Here is a 26,443-nt window from a genome sequence, read left to right on the forward strand (position 1 = left end):
AGCAAGAGCCTGCATGGCTAGAGGAGGAAGATGGATCTCCCTGGTAGTTTGCTTCCTGTCCCTGTCCACTTTCCCTATTAATCCTATTTATCCATCCAGACAGTGGCAAACTGGAGGAACACATGGATCCAGTTTGGAGTTTTTCCAACACACAGAACCAGTCTCCCAAATGACCTCTCAGAGAGACCAGTGTATTCCGTTTGCTGACCCAGCTTCCTGCAGGGGTTACCCTACTTGGATCCCTTCAGATTATCTTTACGTCCTTTTCATTTTCCTAGTTGATAATTCTTCATAATATTATCTCTGATAAAATTAACTGGTGTGATCTCTGTCACCTTCCTGGTCCTGACTGATGTACCTACAGGTAGGTCCTCAGCATCTGTGGCGGAACTGTCCAAATCCATAGGCTGCAGAGCTGTAGCAGGGTTACCCACCCAACTCACAGCCCACATTCTGATGTGGTTTCTCTCCGCCAACCTCTGCATGAACCCGAGCAAGTTCAAAGTTAAAGGACATAGTGTACTTTTGTGGCCAATGGAGCTTAATTGCTGTACATTCTTAGGGGATGGCTGCAAGGACTCCTAGCTAGCCATTTGCCTATTTCTCCTTGCTGGCCGGTAGCGAGCTGTATGGAAGCATCCTCATCATAGGTTTGCGGGGGAAAATGATCTTGTTATAGTTTGCGGTGGGACATTCTCTGGAATCCTTTTGTAAATACGTGGGTTCTGGGGCAACAGGAGAATCCAAAAAAGAGTAAGTTGCCAACATTGATAACATAGTCTCTGATAGCATATCCTTGAACACAGCTTCTTCAGAGGACTTGAAGGACTTTATTCTCCCTCCCATCTGGAGTGTGCTGGAAGGCTTGTTCAGCCGTGATGCCCGTTGACTTTCCTCGAAAGTCTGCCTGTATTCCAATTCTCTAGTTTTGCTTTTCTCAATGAGTCTTTTTACCACTGGGGAGATATAGGTGACATAAGCTGGCCAAGGGTCATTTTTATCAAGCAGTTTCTTAGGAAGTCCGATGTTTTCTGTGGGTCCTACCAGCAAAGAGAAATGCAGGCTATTTAGAAGCAGTCATATACAATTATTCAAAGTATTGAGCATATAGGAGCCAAACCTTGAACTCTTCCCCATTGTACCTGCCCTTATATTCCACAGGAATAAAATCCAATCCAAAGTGGGGAACAGAAGGATATTCTATACGTATTTCAGTTAAAGAATAGTGGAAATACTAAAGAACAAGAGACTTAAAGTCAGGTAGGCAGGCTTGCTTTCAAATATTTATCTAACCTCAAATTATTTAAGCCCTTCAACATTTATTTTTTTTTCACCAATAAAAATGGTTAATATAAGGTTAGGGTAAGGACTAAATAAAGTCAGCCAGCCCTTGGTCTTTGTGGGGTATTTATTGATTTCAGGACTTCCCACAGTGAATCTGCAATTGCTGAAATTCCACATATAAAATAGCATAGAATTTGCATATGCTCTATACACATCCTCTCATATGCTTTAAATCGTCTTTAGATTACTTTTAATACCAAATACAATGTAAATGCTATGTAAATACGTTTCTGTTATAGATAGTTTGAGAGTAATGACATGAAAATAATCTATTCATGTCAGTAAACACACACCTTTTTTGAAAATGACAGCGAAATGCATTGCAACTCTTATTACACATATACAGCACAATTTTTTATATATCTGGTTGTCTATAAAGTATGTTGACACCAATTCGTGTCTTCATACATGCACTTTGGATCATGCTGTCTATATTTTGTATTCACAATTATGTGAATCTAAAGATGTGGAACTCAATGCTACAAAGAGCCAACTATAATATATTTTAAGGACTTTGGGGAGGGGTGGGAAAGGCTGCCCATCAGTTTTTGCAGTTCTTTTGCAGATACCAAATTATGGACAGGTCAGTCTTTCCTTCCTTTATTTGCAACCTGACTCTATCTACCAGGAATGCCTCCAATTTATTTCCTGTAGCTGCCGCCTTTCCCTGTTCACCCCAATGGTGTGTAATTTCCTTCCTCTTCCGTCATTTCAATAGGAGTTTGAGAAGGACTAGCGTGAAACATTCATCTTGCCATCTCCAACCTAAATTCGGTTAAAAATGCTATAAATGGGGATATAATCTGCCGCAGTCTGGCTGGGCACAAAATCACGAGCCACCACACAGCTTGTAGATTCAAACAGCAACTCTTTATTCCCGAACTCACACCAGCCGTATACAAACACGTTCTGGTCACCTCCACTGGGCTTCTGTCTCCCAAGATATACTCTGAATCCCGTGAGAACTCAAGGGGAACTCAGGCAGCAGGATATGCCCTATTCCCAGCAGGAATAATCTTAAACCTTAAACCTGGAACCTAAACTGGGAACGCCCTAAACACGATTATCTTAAACCGGGAACACCCTAATCCGCCTTGGTCCTTGAGCAAGGTCACCTACATTCAATGTCACTGCAACATGGGGTACGCTGGCAAGGAAATTGTCATACCTACTTGGCTAATGGCTCCCAGCAATAATCAAGAGAAGACACAGATTATAGTAGACCCCCTTATCTTCAGTTTCACCTTCTAGGATTTTCAATTACCCAAAAATATTTCATAGATACTTCCAGAAACAAATTATTCATAAGTTTTAACTAACTTTTTAATGATTATGTTGTTTTAGGTCTATTTTATTGTTATTGTCATTAGTCTCTTACTGTACCTAATTTATGAAGTAGATGTCACAGGTATTTACTATAGAAAAAAAAAACAGTATGTATAGGGTTTGCTACTAGCCACTGTTTCAGGCACTCATGGGTATCTTGGGATGTAGCCCTTGTGGGAATTACTATATACAGTTCTTTCCAGCCTGCCTTTACAACATTCAGGAGCTGGAGCTTATCCAGGGACAGATCTGTCAGTAAAGAATGTGCCACCGAAGGGTTCCATCTTCCTCTAAGAGTCCTCTGTTCCTCTGTAGAGGAAGGCAAGATGTGTGACATCGCCTTTCACTAGAAAAGTCCCAACAAAATTTCCAAGCACAGACTTGACTGTTCATTCTTGTGTCCTTGAAGCAAAGATCTTGCAGGTTAGCATAGTTGTATGGCTCTGGCAGAGGCAAAACCAAACCCCTGGAGCAAATTGAGGAGCAGCCCCTTCACATCCCCTGCACAGGGTCTGACCCCTACCAGCCTAACAAGAGAGGCCATCCACAAAGCCCTGCGTTTTTCTATCTCCACCTTTCCTTCTTCTGTCTTTAACTTTCTCACATTTTTCCTCTCTTCCTAGTCTGTTAGCATTCCTCATAATGTAGGTCCATGTAGCTTTGGGGAAACATACTTTCAGCCAGGGCTTCCTCAAACTAATCTAAGAACACAATTAATAGCCACCCTTAGAATCCCAAGTCCTATGGTCTCTGCAAGAGGCTAAGCTGAGTCCACCTTCAGAGAAGAGGATATGCTTTCCTTTAGCTGGAGAGAGGTGAGGCCCAAAAGGCTTCAAGGCATGGCCTTGCTCAAACTCCTTAGGTTGCCCTCTCTTCTGCAGGTACTCTGCCTTATGGACTCCTAGTGCTACGGTGTGAGTGCTGGGGTTTGTGTGGAGGTTGGTTCATAGAGGGAGGGGGGGAAATCCTCATTTCAAAGCCATGCCATCTACTCTACCAGACTCTGCATGTGGCCATGTCCCTGCAAGTGTGCAAAGTTCCACTCTCTACCTGCATGTCCCAGCCTAGGATTGGGATTAGGGTGTGGCAAAGATGGCAGAAACCAGGAAAGTCAGCTACAAGGGCCCCAAGCACAGGCTGAAATAGGGAAGCCTTACCGGTCTCTGGGGTCAGGCAGATGGTGATGAGAACTATAGTTGAACTGGAGGACTTGTTAAAGCACAGAATGCAAGGCCCACCCTCAGGGTGGCTGATTGCAGGACAACCACCACTAAATCAAAAGGGGAAGAGGGAAAAACAGAAACAAAAACAAACACTGGAGGCCTGTAGGGTTGTATTATTAACTGCCTAGACAGGAAACGGGACATGTTTTTAGTTCTTTTCCAGTTTTGAGACGTGTGCTGTTACCCAAGAATTCATTATTCGATATATTCAGTTTTTCCATCTCTGTGGCCTTTAAACATTTAAAAGGGCTGTGGAGTATTTCCACTATCACCTGCCAAAACTCCGTGAAAAAGGGTTGCAGTGGTTTCTACTATGTTCCCAGGAGATGTTGGTGCTACTGTAAACCACACTTTTGAGAAGCATTGGTCTAGGACAGTATTTCTCAAATTTTAGCAAGCAAACTGGAGAGCTTCTAAAAAGATACCCGGGTCCCACCCCTAGAGATTCTGATTCAATAGATCTGTTTTGAGGACCTGAGAATTTGCTTCTTCAACTAACTTCCCAGATGATGGTGATGCTGTTGGTCCATGGACCATACTGAGTAGCCCTCGCCTAGACCAAGCTAGTTTTAAACATTTCTTTCAGCTGCAGAATCCAGGAGAGTGATGTGTTCATGTGTAAGCAATTCTCAAGTTTCCCGTGTCTTTTTTTCTCCTTATTAAGGAACAATTGTGGAATGAGAGTGAGCATGTCACAGGGGTAACCTTAAATCCCACTATTTTTATAAGGATAATTATTCACAAATTTTGACAACTTTTAAACATACCTAACCATAGGATAGCATTCTGGAGATCTGTTCATACTAAAAAGAAAAATACAAGACTACTTTTGTTAAACTTATTTAGATGTAACAGACTCTCTGCTATGAGTCTCAATAGCAATTTTCTACAACAGTCCATTTTCAAACGAATTCATGATTTCATTTTTCTGAGGCTAAGGAAGAAATAATGTTCACATAATCCTCTTAACCTAGAAAGTTTTTTGTGGAATAATTTTTCAAAATGAAATTTAAAGCAGCATATTTCTCCTTTTAAGACCTACCTTAGGATTGGAACTAAGGTCATCAGGTCCCCTGCTAACATAAAGCATGTCATCCAAGTGGTCACCCAGCCTGTTGCTTTTTATCTCCAATGAAAGAGGACTTATAAGTTATCTCCCATGTTAGAGCTGTTAGAATTTGTACTTCTTCTACCCATAGGACTTTTGAATCATGTCAGATGATGGAAACGTGTGGTGGTATTTGGGAGATTTTGGATAATACTTTCCATCCTTCCTTCTAAGTCTCTGGTTAATGAGAGTCAAGCATCAGGATTCCCAGTCATTAGTGAATCCTACCCAACACCAGTGTGCGTATGTTCGACCCGGTGCGTCTCACTTCATCTCATTGGGCCCCTGCAGAAGCAGGCTGATGTGGCTGCTAGCACAATTCTATAGAATAGTAGATTTCTCTCATACTTGCTGTTGCTGAGGCTGAGAAACTAGAGACAACGAATGGGTAGAGTGTTTGAGACCATCAACATGCACGGGGAGGACTTGTTTGTTTAAAACCAGCAGGAGATAAATATTTGACATTAAGTCAGAAGACAAGCTGAGGCTTTTTCTAATTTCCTTCAACACCAGCACAAAGGTTCTATTTTCTCTCCCTATAAATGAAATGCAAACCAGCAGGCTCCAGACAGAAAGAGCATTGATGGGAGGGGCAAGAGGCCACACCGAAGTGACCTTCTTGTTTCTCCTACAGACATGAAGGTCCATGTTCAATCCAGTGTGGACCAACTCCTCCCAGTTCCCACCGAGTCTCTCATCCCATCATTTTCAGAATTTAATCTGACATGCTGTGCTTGACTTAGGATCATTCAAAGAAGGAACCCTTACCTGGAACCTGACCTACTCTTGTGATCTTGATCATGCTTTTTAACCTGTTAGGACCTCAGTTACTATAAGGATGAGAATGAATTCCTGTCTTGCTCTTCTCAGGGATACATAGTTGTTGTAATAAAATGTCTGGAAAACTAAAGTGTTTCTAAACCAGTGCAACCTGGACTTTCTGCACATCGGGATTACTGGGGATCTTTAAAAAATACAAATGCAAACTCCCACTCCAGATGTTATGATTTGATTGGAGTGGGATATAATGCAAGCATTGGAATTAAAAGCTTCCCAGAATGGCAAGGGGGAGGAGGATGGATAAAGAGATGTTTGATTTGATCAATGCACGCTTATATTCATGTATTCAAATATCACACTGAACCCCATTTAAATATAGGATTAATCTATGTTAATCAAACATTTAAATATAAGCTTCCCGGGTGATTCCAATGTGCAGCAAAGCTAGGGAATTGATGTTCTAGAGTCTAAACTGAAAACATTGAAGATTTATAAGGTATTATTACTAATGACTTAAAGACAGGAAACAGATCCAGAAGATCTTTATATTCTTTATAGTTCTAAGACACAGACTTTCATTCAAGAATCGTGTGTGTGTGTGTGTGTGTGTGTGTGTTCAGTACTGCATCTCAGTGGCCTTTGAACATTTTGAACATTTTAAAGGGCCATTAAATCTGGGCCTGATGGTGCATATGCCTATAAACCCAATGATTTAGGGGCAGAGGCTGGAGGACCAGGTTTGAGGCCAATCTCAGCAATTTAATAAGCCTCTGTTCTCAGTATTCTTTAACAATACAATAAAAATGGGTAGGGATATAGCTCAGTGGTAGCATACCCCAGGGTTCAATACCTGATACCCTGAAAATAAAATAATAAAATGGTCATCAAGCATTTCCACCACTAACACCTGCCAACCGGAATTGACTTAGATCAAAGGAAGAGAAGAACCAAGGCTTAAAGCAGGGAGCTGAGGACACTGTGGCTGTGGATGAGATTCACATGCAAAACTAATGATCTCATTCTGTCTGTAGCCACAAGCTGCAGCCTTATCTCAGGAAACCATCTTTCAAAAGGATTTTGTGGGTTCCAGGCAGGATTGATGGATGAGTGCATTGGCATAAGTCAACCCAACTCGGACTTTTTGCCCTATTAATGCTGTGAAAATAGTGCCCTTTGCATACTCATGATGGGCAAGATGTTATCTTTTGTATTCCCATGGAATGCAAGAGGCTTTCAAGCGACTAAGTATTGTTTAAAGGGAAATAAAAAAAGAAAGAATCATGGCAAGGGCCACCCATACAGTCATATAGATTATTTAGCCTGGGAGTCACCATTCAGATGATCTAAATTGTGCAAGATTATATGTCCTCAGTCAAGTTTGAAAAAAAATGCTCTGTTCAACAAATACCTTTCAAGCAGTATCCTCAGAGCCTACAATATGTTAATCTGTTCCATAACTCTCCAAAGGCAGAAGGAATATGCAAGCATCTTTGGACCTCGTTTGACTTGTGAATCATCATTCATTCATTCATTCATTCATTTAGTCATTCATTAGGCAAGGCATCTCATGGGACTAGAAATTCATGAACCATTTCTGTGGGCTCTGAAGCAAAGCTTTTCTCCAGCCCCTTGCAAAGAAATTACAAGCCTCAGAGGATGTTCAGACACAAAAGGTGAGAAGGACAAAGTTACTTAGTGAATAGCTGGGTCTTCCCTAATTCATCTCCTCTGAAATCAGTGTGAGTCCCCACAAAACTGTCCATACTCAGAATAACAAGCCAAAACAAGGTCCTAGAGCTCCAGTTGCAAAAAAAATCAGTGGAAACTAGACCTATTTTCCCTCTGTCCAGCCTTTTTAAATTTCTTCTCCACTCCAAGTTTTCGGGTTACTTATCTTGTTTGTGTCTCATCTTTTACTCCCCCCCACCCAACACACACACACAGCTATCCTTACACACATTTTCTCAAACAGGAACCTAATGCTAAATCTCTTTTAGCCTCTGCATTTTATCCTCTTCAACTTTCCATTTCCTACCCTACCCTCTGTTTCCTTTTCTGCCCTCTGGCCACTCCTTGTTTATTTTTGGCTAAAGAGGAAGCTGCCATTCAGGCCAGGAGTGTCTTGGAAAGCTTATCTCTGAGATCTAGAGAAATGTCCCTGGGCATGAATCAAAGAAGTGCAGAGTGTGGTTTTCAGGCTGATTTCCAGCTAAAGTGAGCTAGCAGGAAGCCTGGAGTCTGCATGCCCCACTTTAAAAGGACAGACTCCCTTTATTTCATGCCTGGGGAAAACACAAGGTGTATATATGACCAATTCCCCCCCACCACCCTTTATTATTACTCTCTCCACTTCTTTACCTTGCCCCTATCTCATGAGTGCTAACACACACACACACACACACACACACACACACACACACACACCACTATGTAATGGGCTCCAGAGGGGGAATACACAAGATAATCTTGGATGTGCCTATAGTAACACCCATGCTCAGGAGCATTGAAAATCCCAGACCAATTGAGAAGATTCAAGGGGACGGGATGGTGGGGAGAGGCAATTTGGCCTTCAGGAAATAAGCAGCATTCTCTGCTCCTCTCCCATATGACAATGTGCTAGCAACCTTCCCTTGCTCACCACTGTCTTTTCCCAAATACATACGCACTCAGAGCAAAAACAAGTCCATTACTATATTCTTTTAAAAAATCAAGTTGCAAATGGTGGGCCACTTTGGTAGTTGTCAGAAAGTTCTACTATAGATCATGACTCTTTTGGGGGGGAGCAACTATCTTTAGCCACATCTAAGATGGAGAGATGGGAATCTAATCAGAATTGCTCATCTTCTAACATGGACCTGGCATATCACTACCATTTATGGTGGGTAAGAGGGGATGTACTATTTTGTATAATGCTTCCAAACATTATCCAAATGCTTTTTCTAACAATTATGCACATAGTTTGAGAGTGTTTTATTTGCCAACAGTGGGAACAGAGTTCAAGTGTCTTTGGCCGTGTGACATTCATGCAGGCACACACTCAGCAAATTTATACTGAGCGTCAAGCCATGCTTCTCACCCAAACCTACTGTGGAGACTCCACACTCACCTCTTGCTCTGGGGTCAGACCTTTTTTAAGGGTCCACAAAGCAGGTTTCCCATGAACCAAACAAAATTCATCTATGGCACCATGTCATCAGAAATAAAAGCAGACAAATTCCGGTACAGAGGCCAAAACATATCCTATCAGCCACTCTGGGACTGAGCATCATCTCCATGTGCCAGACCCTGGAGACACAAAGAGAAATGAGACAACACTTTGCTCAAGGAGTTCATAGCCCCATAAGGAAGACCATCAGTTTCCTAACACAGACTGGATAGAGATGGATGTCAAGAAATAAATTCAAGAAGAAAAAGAATGATTGTGCTGAGTCTTAAAGAACAGGGGGAGTGATGGACTATGTTTAAAAGTCAGCCTCAATGTTCCCAAATACTGAACAAAATGCTTCTTCATTCAAGATTTGCATTCTTCTTCCCATAAGCAGATAATTAAGGCTGCTCCCAAATGGCATGATTAATGCAAATGAATACAATGTTGAATGTATCAGTACCTTAGAAATTCACTATAGGAAGCAGCATTACACATTAGATACCTATAAGGTACAACTCTGAATCTGAATTTTATGTTTACTCAAGCACTATTTGATCATAAATATTAAGTTCTTATTTTAAGATGTAATATGAAGACCCATTCGGTGCCATTAAACTCCAAACACAGGTGTGGCCATATTACCCACAGACCGAGTGCCAAATCTTAAAATGAAATTTCCAGAATGAGCCAAACACGCTTAACAGAGGAGAGTTTTCCAGCCTTTCCTTCCATGGATATTCTTAGGGTAGAATTGTGTGGATTGATTGGCTAGACAAATAGGAAAGATATGGAGAAACAGGCTGCAAGAAATAGCCCTACAACCTCATGTTCAGGAAATCAAACATGAAAAGATTTAAGCAATTTGTGCCCAGAGACCTCTCTATGCCTGACAGCTGGCTCGTGAGCAATGAGACCATGAAAATGTGTGGCCACACAATGTCTAATCAATCAGAAGAAGGAAGTCCTGCTCCACTGGAACAATGGGGACATTGTGAACCTAGAGAACACACGAGGGAAATAGCCAGGCATTTCCCAGGACTGGTCTCAATCAATGGCCCGGGCTACCTCCTTTTAAAATGTTCAAAACACTAGAAATCCACACCAGTGTTTGCTTTTAAGAGAGTGACTTGCATCTGAGACTTCCTAGAAGCAAAGTACTGAAGTAGTTGCTTTCTTTATGATTCAATTATTCCATCAGCATATTGACAGCTTGTCCTCAATGGCAAATGTTTATCCCAGTTCATGTCAGAATGTGAGAAAATACCTGTATCACACGTTGCACCTAAAACTTGGTTCACAGGAGACTCCAAATTATGATTAAAATCAAAGTTCCAGATCATCTGGGGTAAACTGTACACAGTTGAACTGCAATCAAAATAAACTGCCATGCTGAAAATTAGAGCATTTGACTGCACTCTGACATGAATGTTCTTCATTCATACCTGGCGATAATTGTCACCCTAAATCTACTTGCAAAATGGAAAATAAACATGGGGAAGATGCATCATTTGAGGATGAAGCAAAGGAAGGCAAGTTTGTGGATGGGTCCTCAGCACAGTTAGAGTTGGAAGATGAAGTGAAGGAGGTTGGTTACCTTGTGTGTATAAACTCTATGCCCATCAGCAGGGTACCGTATTCCTTCCCACCACCACAGTCACTACAAAATGAGGAGGAGGAGGGAGAACATATGATCACCATTCCTAGAAAAGCAATTCAAGGCATGTGCTGTGTTGGTGATGGTCATTTTTTTTTTCATATGCTCTCATGATGAAATGTACTACAACGTTTCTCAGTATTTCTGTGTTCTCTTAATGGAAATCATATATATCAACATTGTAAAAAGTTTGGAAAGATCAATTTTTTAAAAAAAAAAAGAGATCACAATCCCAAGACCATCACACAATGATCAACTCACCCAATTCTTACATGGCTATCATCACCAAAAGTACATACCAACTTATCATTTTTGTTCTACTATTATCATACGGTGTTTTCTCCTGTTGTTAAAAGATTCCTCATCATATTTTAGAGGCTGCTTAATAATCCATCAAGGGAATGGACCATTATTAATCATGCCTCCATTTGGAGATTTTACAGTGCTTCCACGTTTAGCCATTATAAATGATGAGCAATATCTTTTAAAATACAGATATGTAATATGAATTGTAATGCATTCTGCTGTCATATATAACAAATTTTAAAAAAAATTTAAAAAAGAACTAGCTGATGCCCTTATGTTTCTTATAAACCTGTCTATAGCAAGGTGCTCAGAAAATGTTGGCTGCTGGAAGTTTCTGGTCTACCAAAGGTCTCAGTGCTGACAACACCATTTCCTCTCTAGTTGGTGAGGGGAGCATTGACCTCCCTTCTGCCTTATCTGCATGGGCAAAGAGCAGGTAAGATATTTGCCACTGTGGTCTCTAGAGTTCATATGTAGTAGCTCCAAGATTTAATATTGATTGCAGCGTAGCCCACTAACAATAAGAACAGAAACTTAACAGTTGCTCCAAGCAAGCTGTCTCCTAACACCAAATGAGTCAGACTTCAGGTACAAGAATTATGGTAAAAGCCATTCCAGGCATGGAAGGGCCAGGAAAGAGGTCAAAAAGAATCTGCTCCATGTAGCTAAGATTTACTGGGGACAGGAAATTGCCAAAGAAGTACCTCATCCACCGTAATGCATGTGTGAGATTAATGGGAAGATTAGATGCCTCACAGTGTGATGGTAAGGAAGCAAACCATGGAAAAAAAAACTCTCCCTGGACTTTCAAGGCCAGATGTCTAGAGCTTAAGTCATAAGAGCAAAGTGAAGGCCACCAACAATGCTCTCCAAGCAATTAGGTTCAAAATACCCCAACCAATTGAAGTATCATTTGGCAAGATATTGGGTGACTGCTAAATGAACCAAAGAATCATGTAAAGCAAACCAATTTATGATGAAAACACAATGGGCATGAATCATTTAGTGAAGAGGCCACAACGTCACATCTCCCAGTAATAACTGAGGCCATTCCAGCTTTATCATATCAAATAAAAGTTATAGTTGTTCTTAATGAGGACCCAGAACCATCGAGAAATTGGCAGATTCATTGTGATTAGTGAAATAAGCCAGTCTTCTGAAGAACAAATATTATATGATATTATATCTTTGGTGTCCAAAGTAATCAAACTCAAACTCAAGTAGTCAAACTCATAGAAACAGAGAATAGAATGGTGGTTGCCAAGAACTGTTGGGGAAAGAGAAATGGGGAATTGTCCATTGTTTATAAAGTTTTAGTTATGCAAGGTGAATAAGTTCTAGAAATTTGTAGTAGAATATTGTGCCAATAGTTAGTAAAAATAATACTGTGCTTTTAAGAATTTGAGGGTACGGGCTGGGATTATGGCTCAGCGGTAGAGTGCTCGCCTCGCACCTGCAAGGCCCTCAGCACCACACACAAAAAAATAATAAATTAATAAATAAATAATAAAGTTATAAAAAAAAAGAATTTGAGGATAGATCTTGGGCTTAAAATAAAGGAACACAGGAAACTACAGATGTGGTGGAAGCTGGGTACAGTGGTGCACACCTGTAATTCCAGCTATTCTGGAGACTGAGGCAGGAGGATCCCAAATTCCAGGTTAGTCTGAGCAACCTAACAAGACCCTGTCTCAAAATAAAAATTAAGAAGTGCTGGAGATGGTAGTTTAGTGACAGAGTGCCCCTTAGTTTAATTTCCAATTACACACACACACACACACACAAAGTGATGGATATGTTTATCACCTTTGTCTATGGCCATATCGCACTGAATGTACCCAATTTCTTCTGATGTTATGTTTATCACCTTTGTTGTGGTGATACTGTCATAAGTGTATGTATATATCCAAACTCATCAGATTGCAAACATTAAATGTGCAGGTTCCTCTATATCAGTTGTATCTCAGTAAAACTGCTTTCAAAAAAGAAATTGCCAACTTGTGTCCCATATTTTCTATCAAGAAAGCAAGTCTAGAAAAGATCTCCCAAAGTTTGCAAGGTTTCTCCAGCATTGTGCAAGATAAAGAGTACCACAGATTTTGGAACGCCAATAATTTGTCTCAGAGAACAAGAGAAAAAACAGCAACTCATTGACTGTGTCAGTGGATGAATGTGGGCCTTTTTTTGCTGTTGTTCACCGAGCAATGGGAAGATTGGAATCACATCCTACTTCCACAAACATCTCCTCTGTCTTCATGTCCTGCTTCTGTGCATGGCCTCACCATCATCCTGACCATCAAGGGGAGCCTCAACTCCTCCTTCCCTCTTACACCTCCAATTCAGGTCCCATTCTCCACACATCTTCCTACCTCTACTTTCTTTCCTTCCAGTTCATCCTCCATTCTGGCAATTATCAAAATACACATTTTATTAATATATTCATTCATCTATTCAGCAAATACCTACTGACTGCTCCTTATGTGCCAAACACTAACCAGGGGTGACACTCTAAGCAGAGAAGAGCAACTGAACAAGATCTGATCACCTCACATTTCTGTTCAAAATTCATTCCCTATCACTGGAAAGATAAAATGAAAAGCCTTTAGTTTTGGGGTACCAAACCCTTCAAAATCTAGTTCCAGAAAAGTTCCCCAATCTGGGCTCCTAGCACCATTACTCTGCCACCTATACACACATCAACACCTAGACACACATGCCTCTCTAACACACGTACCCATGCACACATATTCACAAGCATGCACACAATACACATACAAATGTGCACATATATGCAGGTACACACACCTTGCATCTTGCCCATGTTATGGCATGTGTGTGCACATATGCTCCATGCACATACATAAATGTGCATTTATGGTCATACATGTGTACACATGCATGTACACATGTACATGTGTGCATATACAGATGCAAAATTATACAGACACACATATACACACCCAACACTCTGAACACTCACCATTCCCTATCCCACCAAGCTCTCGTGTCTTTACTCCTTGACACAGGTTGTTGCCTATACCCTGGATTCGTTTTGCACTCCTTACTTCTAAGGTGCTCCATGTGCTCCAAAACCCAGACCATGGTTCAGCCACCCAGAGAAACATTCCCTGACCCTTTCAGGAAGGAAATGTGTCCTAAGCTCTCATAAGAGAGTAAAAACGATGCTATTATAAAAAGCATTTGTCACATCTATGTTAAGAAAATCATCAAGGATCAAAGGATGTAAAAAGTCTCGAGTAAATGGATCAAGTTTAAGTGCATTTAAAATCTGAAAAACTGAAGCTTATATTTGGAGATGTCCTCCTCACCAGCACCCCACTTCTATTTATAGGACTTTCTGCCATGAATTCTTCATAAGATCACTACCAAAGGATGTGTCCTCCTCCCTCCTGGCCCCACAATGTCATGTTCCCTGCAGGCTACTCAAGGAAGGACTGAGTGACTGCATTTTTATTATTTCCCTCCAGTAATGCACAAGTTTCTGGGACTGGAGGCAGGTACTTGACCTCCTTATTTTCACTGCCATTCTCAGACCATTTTCTTTCTCTCCTCCTCCTTTGAAGCTCATGCCATTGAACTGCACAAACATCCTTACCGACTGCTTGTTGGCAGCTCCTGACCGCTGGCCGCCACTCCACACTCACTGACAACTTTAGTTCATGGCACACTGGTTTCCTTTACACCATTTACACCTGTCAGCCGTGGCTTCTTCACCCATGCACACCTCTAGTCTCAACCTCCCTTGACCTGCTCACCACCCGAGTCACTAAACATGGCAGGAGACAAACATCACTGTGCTGACGTTCTCACATGAAATGTTGATCGCTGGTGATTCTACACTGTGAACTATGTGCTGGGCACGTTCTAAGCCTCTTATCTCTATTATCCAATTTAACCCCCACAAAATTCAAGTGCATTAGGTACTATTTTATTCCCATTTCACAGGCAAGGAAACTAGATAGCCTATGTAGGACACATTAAGTGGTCTTTTCAACTACCGAGTGACAGAAATCAGGACTTGCACTCAGGGGGTCTAGCTGAAAAATCCTTTTCTCTATTATTCTATGCTTTTGCTCATCTATCTCAAAGCCACCCAACATGGCTGGTCCATCCTAATATTTCCCCTTTCCTACTCTTTTCAATTCCCCATTCTCTAAGCAACTATTTCAAACCTCCTCTCACCTGCTTCTCCCTTTTACTCCCAATTACTGTTCTTGCCCATCCTCCTTTTTAAGGGAAAACCAACATCAAGACCTCCCTCATCTCCCTTCCTATAAGTTCCTTCCTAGAAGTCAGGATTCAGCCTCAGTGTCACCTTCTCCGTGAGGCCTTTCCTGACTACCTAATGTAGCAACCAGCCACCCTCCTTCTTCTATTTTAGTTCTCTGCATAATACTATCCCTGCCCAACATTTCTTATGACTTATTCATTAGTTTATATTCTTCTAAACAACTAGAAGGTAAGTGTGAGAGCAGGCCTCTCATCTATTATCTTCACTGCTCTGTTTCCAGGCACTGGGATAAAATTTACGAGATGTCATTGCAATTGCCACAGGAAACTATCCCTGGAATCTCCAAGAATCGTGAGAAATCCAACCATCCAGCAGCTACACACTTGTATAGGACCCAGTGAAAACCGGGGACAGCTGACTTGACAATAGAAAAAGGGAGGACATTATCCTAAAAATATAACAAACAAATGTGGCAAATGGAAAGGCCTGGGTTCAGATCTTAGCACTGCTACTTACTGCTTCAGAGTGAACAAATCACCTGCACTTGCACTCTCTCTCTCTCTCTCTCTTTCTCTCTCTCTCTCTCTGAGCCTTATGTTTTGCACATCTGTAAAATGGGAATGACAACACCTCCTCCCTTGCAGGATTATTGTGAAAACTGAATTAGAAGCCACCTGTGAAGTACGGGGTGCATCACAGTAAACAGCAACAATTTCAGTGCTTGGAGACATGACATTAATTTCACCCTCCAGGAGTCAGGTTTCATTGAAAGGTAAAATGAAGCCCTATCCAATATGGGAGAGTACTCAGGGAGACTAAATGAACCAAATTCTAACTCCATCTCTACTCCACTTCTCTCCAAACCTCCATTTCCTTTACCACCTGGTCTAATGTGTCTTGCAACCCCTCAGGTCTCATCACTACCAAATGAATCACACGGGGTATGCTCTATGCTATCATTGGATATAATGGCCTTTTCACATAGTCTGTGTCTTCTTCCCTTGTGATCCTAATCAATTTACACACAAGGCTGGAACACTAGACTCTTCTTATAATCTGCTTCCAGGACCAGTCCAGTGATCCTTATTCTAGGAGGCCACTCCAAGTGGAACTTAGGTTCTGACTGTAGTCAGTCCTCACTATGAACGAATATGGGCCCCAAAGACCCTCCCAAGTGGAACTATCCACATCCTACTCTGTATTCCCAAGTATCTATTCTCTACCTCGCCTGGCAGGGTTATTTACTTCATATATGTTTCTCTTGCCTTAAGTTGTTTCTTAAGGCTCGGGAGTGAGATCTTTAAGTTCCAGTGGGTCTTTGGCCCATATTTGACCATAGTGAGGACTGACTACAGTCAGAACCTAAGACCAGGCTTGCTTACCTTGTCCTGAACTCTCTTCCTCACTTCTCCCAGATGGTAGCTCTTTCAAGTGTCTGGTGCAGCTCATTTTACTAGGTTTCTGAGAAACATACAATGAGGAGGGTAAACTGGCAGAAATGGAATGGAATGGAACACTAAGATGAATAGTTAGGGGGACAAAGGACAGCTGGATATAATAGAGAATCGTGTCCTATAATTAAAAGTGAAAAATAACAATGGCCCTTTTTTCCTACAGGTCAATAAAAAGGTCACTCAAAATTGGGGATAAATATTTAGTTATAAGTTTCACATGAATATTCCTAAGCGCAAATATATATAAATAATATACAACAGAACATAACTGCTAGCCACATAGAAAATATGTGTGGGTAACATGCCAGGAAATTTTTAAGTTCTGACAAAAGGAGTTTTTGTTGAGTCAGAAATCCAATGAAACAATAAAGGTTTTAATGTGTCTCCTTGGCGTGGTGGAAGGATGCATCAAATACTTTTGAAATCCAGGAAAAGGCCCTTCATGGGATGTATTGTACAGATGTCCTTTCTCCAGTATATGCTTAGCCTTTGAGAGCCAGAGCAGCAGAAAAACCAGATCTATCCTCAGTGATACACACACACACACACACACACATACACACACATATGTGTGTGTCTAATATATGTGTATATAAATAATTGTATATGACTTTAATAAAAGTTCTCCAAAGTTCCCCAAATAGTGAAATGCCTATTAACCACTCATTTTGAATAAAGCACAGCATAAAATTATGAGCACACATTCAGGACAGGACAAGGACTTAGCTGTTTGACCCAGAATAAGATACTTACACTTCATAAGCTCCAGATTCTCACCTGTAAAACAGAGGCAGTAAGAGGAACTGTCCTTGGATGGTCACAAAGATTTAATAAGGTAATTCACATAAAGCATTGAGCACAGGGCTGAGGCACAAGGTAAGAGCCTCTTGGTTGGGCTGTTAACCGCATCACTAATATGCAGGATGGTGATGTCTTCCTTCCACGATGCCGAAACAATGAGGTCCAATGATCAGGCCTGAGAAATTAGGAACAAAAACTCATCTCACCAAAAATGAGCCACTAAGTTGAAAATCAGCAAAGAGACTAGATCAATGGGTAATTAGAAGACATGCTTTGGGGACCCTTCAACACAGCTGCTGCCATACTGCCATCCCCACATCATCCATTGTATCCCATCCACATTACTTTTTAAGTTTCAAGATGTTTAAGGTATTATACCATCTGCTCACCAAAAAGTACTTCATGGAGTTCATCCCTGAACCCAGCTGAATATATAGAAAACTGTGAACTATAATTAAAAGTGAAAAATAACAATGGCCCTTTTCCTAGAGGTCAATAAAAAGGTCACTCAAAATTGGGAATAATTCTTTAGTTATCAGTTTCACATGAATCTAAGCACAAATATATATATATATATATATATATATATATATATATATATAATATACAACAGAACATAACTGCTAGCTACATAGAAAATATATGTGGATAACTTGCCAGGCAGGTCTGAGGCATCTGTGTCCACTTGCAGTCACATATGGGTACATACACACAGACACACACACACACAGACACACACACACACACACATAGGTTGATTAGGACACTCACATAGTCCCTGGCATGAGAAAGTCTACAAAACACACATACATGTATGTCTAAAAGTGTGCATGTGCATGTGAATAAACACACACACATGCACACTTAAGTCTCCAAGGTCAGCAACTGTATCTACTCTGTGCCATCTCCAGGCAATCCTCCCAAAGTTTGATATCCCTCTTCCCAGCTGAGTTCTATTTCTCTCCTCTCAGATCACTGAAGCCTTGGTCTAGAATGACTTAATGAGCAAAACTGGGCCAAGAAGTCTCGCCAGATTCCTACTGAAAATAATCAGGAGACTTAGGTATGCAAACAATGTTAAAGGGGATGCGGGGTGGAGCAAAAAATTTGAAGTCAGGAACTAGTTTTAGCCTCCAGCTTCACCTCTTTATGTGGAATCTTGAGCAAGTTCCTTAATCATGCTGAACCTCCATTTTTTCATATTCAAGATGGCAACATCCTGCCTCATGGGATATATTGTGATTCAACTAATGTGATCCATAAAGTACTTTATAATTATTAGTTTGTAGTGAGGTCCAAGAACTCTGAACTATTGGTATAAATTGTTGTTCTTTGATTTATAACTGGGGTTTGTTTTGGTAACAAGAAAGATAAATAGCATTGCTTTCCAGGGTAAAAACCAGATGAACTCCAGAGAGAGCAGAAATGTTAAGTTGTTGAGACAGTGACAGTGTCCACAGACAGGGAGTGGCTGGTGTTGGTGGTGTCTTGGGCTCCCCCTGCTTTACTTAGGGTGGAGGTGAGATGGAATGGAGGTTGAATATAAATAACTAGTTTAGAAAATCAGAATTATGTGTTCCTCTGGGATGCTAAGCCAACAAAGGAACCCACCTTGCAGAAAGAATATGGGTAAACAAGGAACTCATTTCTCTCCACCCCTTATAACACATGGTTTATCAGACCTGTTAGGTTACAGGGTCCACAAGCTAAAGGAGTTCATAAGCAACAGGCCTCTTAAGACCCGTGATAGGCAGACTGCAAGATGGCTCCCAATGATCTCAGCTCCTGCTATTCATATCCTTGTGGAATCTCCTCCCCTTGAGTATGAGCTGTATCTAGTACCTTTCACTTCTAACAAACAGAATATAGTCAAAATGAGAGGATATCATCTCTGAGATTAGGTTACAAAAGTGTTGATTTCCATCTTGAGGGCTCTCTCACACATTTCCCCTCTCTCTTGTCCATTGGGAAGGATACCAGCTGCTATATTATAAGCTGCCTCATAGAGAGGCCCACGTGACAAGGAACTGAGGGAGATTTCTAGTCAAGAGTCAGCAAGGAATGGAAGCCCTTGATTCAACGGCCCAAGAGAAACTTCATCTTGTCCATCATCATGAGAATGAACATGGAAGAGGATTCTCCTCTTATCGAGCCTTCTGATGAGACCACAGCCCCAGAAAAAATTATGACTGGAACCTCATGAAGAGATGCTGAGACAGGGCAGACAGTAAAGACACACCCAGATTTCTGACCCACAGAAACTATAAGATAAAAATATTTATTTAAGCAACTAATTACCCCCAAAGGGGTAACTTGTTACACAGCAAGAAATAACCATACAAGGCCCAACCTGTCCAAGGAAAAATCCCACCTATGAGACTGAGGAAGAGAAGGGCTTCTTGTTCTGGCAGCAGCAGGTGAAATTTCACTAGGATAGAATAAGGCATGAGGAGGCCCAAATGTGAAGTTATGGAGCTTGTCTCACATTGCTTGATGGATACAGATAACTTAAATTTTAGTGGGCTTTTAAAAAAAAAAATTCTGAAGGGGCTGGGGATGTGGCTCAAGCGGTAGCGCGCGCGCGCGCCTGGCATGCGTGCGGCCTGGATTCAATCCTCAGCACCACATACAAACAAAGATGTTGTGTCCGCCAAAAAAACTAAAAAAATAAATAAATATTTTTAAAAAATTCTCTCTCTCTCTCTCTCTCTCAAAAAAAAAAAAAAATTCTGAAGACCAAGTAAAAATGGCTTTGTGAAAGTAATTAGATCAAAACACCTAGTCTGCCGGACCTGGTGGTAGACACCTGTAATCCTAGCAACTCAGGAGGAGTCTGAGGATGGAGGATCACAACTTAGAGACCAGCTTCACAACTGAGACAGACCCTGTCTTAAAAAAAAATAAAATAAAAAGAGTTTGAGATGTTACTAGAGGTAAAGCACTTGCCTAGCATGAGTGAGGTTCTGAGTTCAATCCCTGATACCTCAAAAAAAAAAAAAAAAAAAAAAAAGCCAAGTCCTATCACAGGATTGTTTTATCCAACACCACTACATAAATGCCATTTGAGCTCTAGTTGAGCCCTGAAGCCAGGAAGATTACCTCCAATCTTCCTTTCCTGCCTATTATGTGCGTATACATAAGCATACACCCCCTAACCACGGAAGGACCTCAGAGGTGGGTTTAGAATGTCTAGAATGGAGTGAGTTTCAGGGTTATTATCTGCCTTGTTGGATTGGAGCTGCTCTGGTCAAGAGGTTGCAAGGCACCTGCTTGGAGACTGGAGATTCGCCAAAGGATCCACGGGGCCACCGTCCAACGTCATCACAGAGTACCATTAGAATTTTCCCTGAACCAAAACATCCTCCCAGAACACAAGAATGAAGAAATTGTTGATTGCGCATGACTTGATTATGCATGATGGACCTGAGCAGAACCTTTATCTTTGAATTGATCCTCTTGGTCTTCTAAAGTTCTCTATGAAGGATGTCCCTGATGGCCCGGAGTGATTGTGTGGTCATCTCCTTCAGAGTTGGCAGTCGATTCAGGTAACTGAGGTAGGATAGAAAAAAAAAATTAAAAATAGGTAGAAAGGAAACAAAAAGAAGGATAAGGAAACCCAAGTTGAGTCTGGAAGCCTGATGCTCAAGTTCCACGTACACTTCTCCCCAGGCCTGTCACTCCCCCAATCAGTTTTCTCTCTCCCAGGCCGGTCACTCGTAAACTTCTGGGACATCTGTAAATCTTAGAGTCACTGTAAATCAATCCACTTATGAAAATTGCCTTGCATAGTGTTAATTACCCTAATAAAATAATTATATAATAAAAAGATTAAGCAAAGAGAAATACGATATTTCAGAAACCTGTAATATAGGGTACTTTTCTACCTTTCTTGCAAGGATCTTGAGAGTGGCCATGACAACCATAAACCATCTCGTCATTACCAGAATGATATCATCCTCACATACCTTCCCATGCCAACCCCTCACCATGTTTTCGTTAAAAGAAAAGCCTGGGACCCACTCCCCCCAACAAAGTGGCCCTCTAGCTCTCAAGATGGCCCACGTTTTCCCTAGAATATATATATCTCAGATTTCCTAAATAACTCTGTGTCTCTGACACGTCCTTAAATCTGTTTCTATGATGATTCTCAAGAACTTTCTGAGATGTTTGTCAAGAACCCCATTCATTCTGAGTTGGGGTCCCCTCTCCAGGAACTCTTCAGACCTCCCCCAGTGACAGTTACCATACCAGGTTCCTTGTATTGCACCGTTCTGAGAGATCTGACCTCCTTCCGGGGCAATACTCTAGCCCCAAGTTATTCTGCCTTTCTATACCTCTGTTTCCTCCTGGATAAGAATAAGGGTTGGGGTTTGCCACACCCTGTCTCCCATCTAACACTAATCTCTGGCTTCTCCCTGAAACCTCCTTGCAGGCTGTGGTGACACACAGGCCTGTAATTCCAGTGACTCAGTGACTCAGGAGGCTGAGGCAGGAGGACTGCAAGTTCAAGGCCAGCCTCAACAATTTAGAGAGACCCTGTCTCAAAATAAAAATAAATAAATAAATAAAAAGGACTGGATGTAGCTCAGTCGTAAAGCACTCCAGAGTTCAATACTCAGTCAAAGAAAAAAAAAAGAAAAAAGAAAAAAACTCCTTGCACAGCAAGGCTCCAGGTACTGGAATGCACTAAAGTTTCCTAACATCCCACCAAATGAATTCCTTATGAGCCCAACTTCTGGGTTTATACTAACTGAGAAAATACTGCAAGCCCTGACCTTCAACACTCAAGCTTGTTCTCATTCCCGGATGCCTTTCCAAAGAGGAAAAAAAGCTAACTTTTGCCCTCTAGGGTGGGAAATGTGAAAGGCACAGGCACAGGCACAGAGAGCTCTGCGAATCCAGACCACAAACAAACCCCTCCCAGGCGTGGAGAACCACAGAGCCCGGCCCTGACCCGTCTCTTCTCCATCCCCAGAGTGGAAATTCTAGAAGCAGAGGGTGCCCAGACGGACCCTGCTTTCACTCCCTTGCCAACTGCCAACTGCCGTAAACCTGTTCCTGTCCCTTCGAAGTTGTAACGTGTGGAGCCAGAAATCTGGAAGAATTTAACACCCCGTCCATGCAGACACAGGAAAACATTGTTCAAAGTAAACACTGGAATCCCGCCCTCATCATGCAGGAATGTAGAGCCACAGGGTCTGAGCTCAGCAGCTTCTCAGAAAAGCCCCCGCTAAGCCCTCGCTCTGTTTTGGGGCTACAGACAAGGGAGGCTCTGGAGGGGATCCACCAGCTTATTCTCTGGCCAACCCAGGCACCAGCCTAGGTAGGGGGTCAGCACACACAGGCTTCTTCCCTCCTGGGGCAACATGGGCAATCCTGTCTGCAGCTGCTGGCTCGAGAACTGGGTATTTCTCCCAGGACTCAATTTCTGTACAAAAGACCGGCATGGGCCTTGAGCTTGTGAAAATCAAAGGAAGCAGAGTCACCCTCCTGAAACAGAGAGGGGCTCAGGATGCTGTGGGACTTTCCATTTCCTTTGCCTCCCAGCAGGCTGTGAAAGGCTGCTCTGTGCCAGGCAAGGGTGCAGTCCTTTTAACCAAAAGATGTGTGTGCTTGCTCGATGGGATGTGGCCACCGACATTCATTTCACTTTGACTGAGGCTTAACTAATTCCATCTCTCAACAGCCATGTGCCAAGGTCCCCGCCTCATTTCCTCTAACTCTGGAGAGTAGGGAGAAAGGACTTGCTTTATCCAGAAAGATGTTTCACTTTTAATCATTTGTGTCTCTGGGTCCCTCTGCCTAAAGTGGTGCATAAAATCCCCCTCACCAAATTAATGGAAGGTTTTTCATAGAGTGTGGAAGGAAGCCCATAATTGGAAATGGTTCAAGTAGGAGTCCAAAGATGGACACTGCTTGAACGTCCTCACCCAAACTCAGATGAAGTATTAAATGTGCTTAGGACCTGAGGGCTCTGATCTAATGAATAGATTAATCCATTCATGGGTTAATGGATTAATGGGTTACCTTGAAAGTGGGTTTTATAAAAGCAGGTTTGGCTCTGTCTCTCCACGTGATGTCCTCTGCCATGGTGTGATTCACCAGGGAAGACCCTCACCAGATATTAAACAGACAGCAGTACTATGCTCTTAGACTTCTCAGTTTCCAGAACTATATGCCAAATAAGCTTCTATTCTTTATAAAATGCCCAGTCACAGGTATTTTGTTATAGCAATAGAAAATGGAGTAAGGAAGCCACTTAGCCACCCAAAGATCTGAATAGGGTCCTACTTAGTGGAGGGGCTGCCAAGAAGTTTAAGGGCAACAATAGCAGCAAATCAGGTCTTTAGGAAGTGGCCAAAGAAGCAAATCATTAAATATTCAACATGGTAGTCCATCGCTTTCTGACTTTCATCATTACCTCACTCATTCCATTCTTGAGCCCTGTGGGATCCACCAAAGTCAAGCCCAAGGATTTTGATAGCCAAGTTCAAGGGCTTGTTTAATCCATTCATTTATAAAAATATACTGAGTACTCCTTCCAAGCCAAGTGGCAAGAAGGATGCTATCCCTGCTCTCAGGAAGTGTGTATAATCTAGAACAGAAGTTGCTGAGGGGTGGTCCTGGGACAGAAGCAGCCCCAGTAGCAGCATGGGGGTGTTTGTGGGAAATAGAATTTCTCTGGTTCCACCCTGGCCACTAACAGAAACTCTGGGACAGAGTCCAGCCATCGGTATTTCACAAGTCATCCAGGGGGGATTCCTCTGCCCACCAAAGTTTGAGAACCACTGATTGAGTCTGTCACCACCTTACACTGGAGAACAGAGAAAATCCAAAAGTGTAACACTTTGCTCTAGGGAGAGGTCACAGAAACGGCGAGTGTTCATATGCTCTTCGACCCAGGACAGCTGTGCCAAACTGATGTCAGTGGAAAGTTTTTATTCCAATTTCAGACATACTTTTTCCACCTTCATTTGGTCTCTCTTTAGTAGTGATGTCTAAAACTTTATTTTGAAGAACAGGCAGGAAGCCTCCCTCCAGTCTGAGCCACACGAGAGCTGGAGTTGCTTTTGACTTGCAGCAACCCTCCGGTGGGTGCCTCGCTCTGCATTCTTAACAAGACAGCTCTGAGAAGGTTGTCTGTACTACTGTCTACAGGGACTCCCTCAGCTAAGTTTGGGTGGGTATCAAGGAAATTAGACAAGCAGGCTTTTCTAATTGAGTTGATTTTTTTAAATAAAGCACCAACCAATAAAGTCAAATTTCATTTATCCATTCTGTAGATGATTTCCATATGCCCAAGCTCAATCATCTCCTTCATACTTAGTGCTCATCTTGTCAGACCTATTGGCAGCAATTGAACATGCCACTTTCTTCCAGGTTATCACCTGAGTAGAACATGCTCTTTGCTGCCTTCTGCTTCTCTGCCCAATATTTGGAGCAAAAGGAGCCCCAGGCTCTGTCCTGAGTACCTATCATCATCTATACACTCTCTTGGATGTATCTCTAGCCCCTGACTATTCGCTCAACTCCAGGCTTCTCTATCCAACCTCCCACCAGGCATCCCTTCCGGGATATGCTATAGGGACCTTAGACCTACGTTACTCAAGCTGGACTCAATACCCTTCTCCTCCACCACATACAGAAACCTGCTTTTTCACTTCAATTTTATTCAACAGCACCACTAACGAGTTTGATGTCAAGATTACCAAGGGTCTTTTCTGTTTTATCCTCTGTCTCCTGATCCAATTTATCAGCATGTCCACTTAGCCTGTAGAAAAATCCTAAATCCATTGTTTTCTCCATTCTTCAACAACTACAACTAACGATAAAAATAATTCACACAAGGGGTGCCCATCTTTTATGTGTATTGATGCATTGAAATTTCCAATAAATATATGAGTTAAGTGCTACTACTATCCCCTTAGAGATGGTAAAGTTGAGGCATGGAAAGGTTGAGCGACTTGCCAAAGCCCTATGTCTGCTGTCGTGGAAACAGGATTTGGATAGTTGGTACCAGGATTCACGTGATCAAACACCATGTTCCTGGTGCTGCCTTGATATCCACCTTGTATCCAAACTGGACTCTGTGCTTTAACTCTTGCCCCATATAATTTATTTTATATATAAAGCAGCCAGAGTGATCTTTCCAAAACGTGCATCAGTATGCAAGTCACTCCCCAACCTAAAAATCCCTCCAGAACGCTTAGGATGCAATCCAAACTTGTACCATGGGCTGACTCTGTCCACTTCTCAAGTGTGTATATCTGTCTCTGTCACCTCAGACTTAACAAACTCCAGCTACTCCCTCCACCTGGCTTTTGGTCATTTGGATCTGTATCACATCACCTTATTTTATTTTCATTACAGTGTGTTATCACTATCTTAAATTATTTTACATTTGTTCATTTACAATTTTTTTTCTACCAGCCCTCTCTGAATTTAATTTCCACGAAAGGAAGGAACTTATCTGTCTTTTCCTTCACGTATATCCCAGGACATAGAACTATATAAATAATCACTGATGACCTACTCTGTATGCACTACAGGCATAGAAAGTATAATCGCTGTCTTTAAGGATGTCACTGTCTGTAGTCCCACTATAGCTTGCCTGAGAGTAGGGGAGATATCATGAGGAAAAAAGAGGAGTAATTCTCATCTAGCCCAGGAAATCAAGACGACTTCCTGAGGTGAATAACCTGATCTGTTTTATTTCTTTTTTTTTTGTTTGTTTGTTTTTAAATTTTTTATTGTTGGTTGTTCAAAACATTACAAATTTCTTGACATATCATATTCCACACTTTGATTCAAGTGGGTTATGAACTCCCACCTTCACCCCATACACAGATTGCAGAATCACATCAGTTACACATCCATTGATTTACATATTGCCATACTAGTGTCTGTTGTGCTCCGCTGCCTTTCCCATCCTCCACCATCCCCCCTCCCCACCTCTCCCCTCCCCTCCCCTCCTCTCTCTCTACCCCCTCCACTGTATAACCCTGAGGGTCTCCTTCCATTTCCAAGCAATTTCCCTTCTCTCTCCC

At 41.8% G+C, this 26,443-nt stretch overlaps 1 protein-coding gene across 1 annotated transcript; it reads right to left on the reverse strand.

Annotated features, from left to right (window-relative positions):
- Positions 1–482: 482 nt before the first annotated feature.
- On the reverse strand, positions 483–20,718 carry Cdrt4 (CMT1A duplicated region transcript 4). Its single transcript, XM_015506095.2, has 3 exons — positions 20,663–20,718; positions 3,828–3,940; positions 483–1,040 (listed from the first exon to the last, which is right to left on the reverse strand). The coding sequence occupies exons 1-3, from the start codon at positions 20,716–20,718 to the stop codon at positions 598–600; spliced, it is 612 nt and encodes a 203-aa protein (XP_015361581.1). The 3' UTR covers positions 483–597.
- Positions 20,719–26,443: the final 5,725 nt, after the last annotated feature.

This window comes from Marmota marmota, unplaced genomic scaffold (assembly GCF_001458135.2).
Source record: "Marmota marmota marmota unplaced genomic scaffold, marMar, whole genome shotgun sequence".
NCBI lineage: Eukaryota > Metazoa > Chordata > Mammalia > Rodentia > Sciuridae > Marmota > Marmota marmota.

What these genes read in the sequence shown, in the direction of transcription:
- Cdrt4 (XM_015506095.2), bottom strand. Translation starts at nt 20,718, where the DNA reads ATGACGTTGGACGGTGGCCCCGTGGATCCTTTGGCGAATCTCCAGTCT. An exon ending in AATCTCCAGTCTCCAAGCAG is followed by an intron (nt 3,941 to 20,662) that starts GTGCCTTGCAAC and finishes CTTTTGATTTAG; the next exon opens with TGGTGGTTGTCCTGCAATCA. An exon ending in CTGCCTGACCCCAGAGACCG is followed by an intron (nt 1,041 to 3,827) that starts GTAAGGCTTCCC and finishes CTTTGCTGGTAG; the next exon opens with GACCCACAGAAAACATCGGA.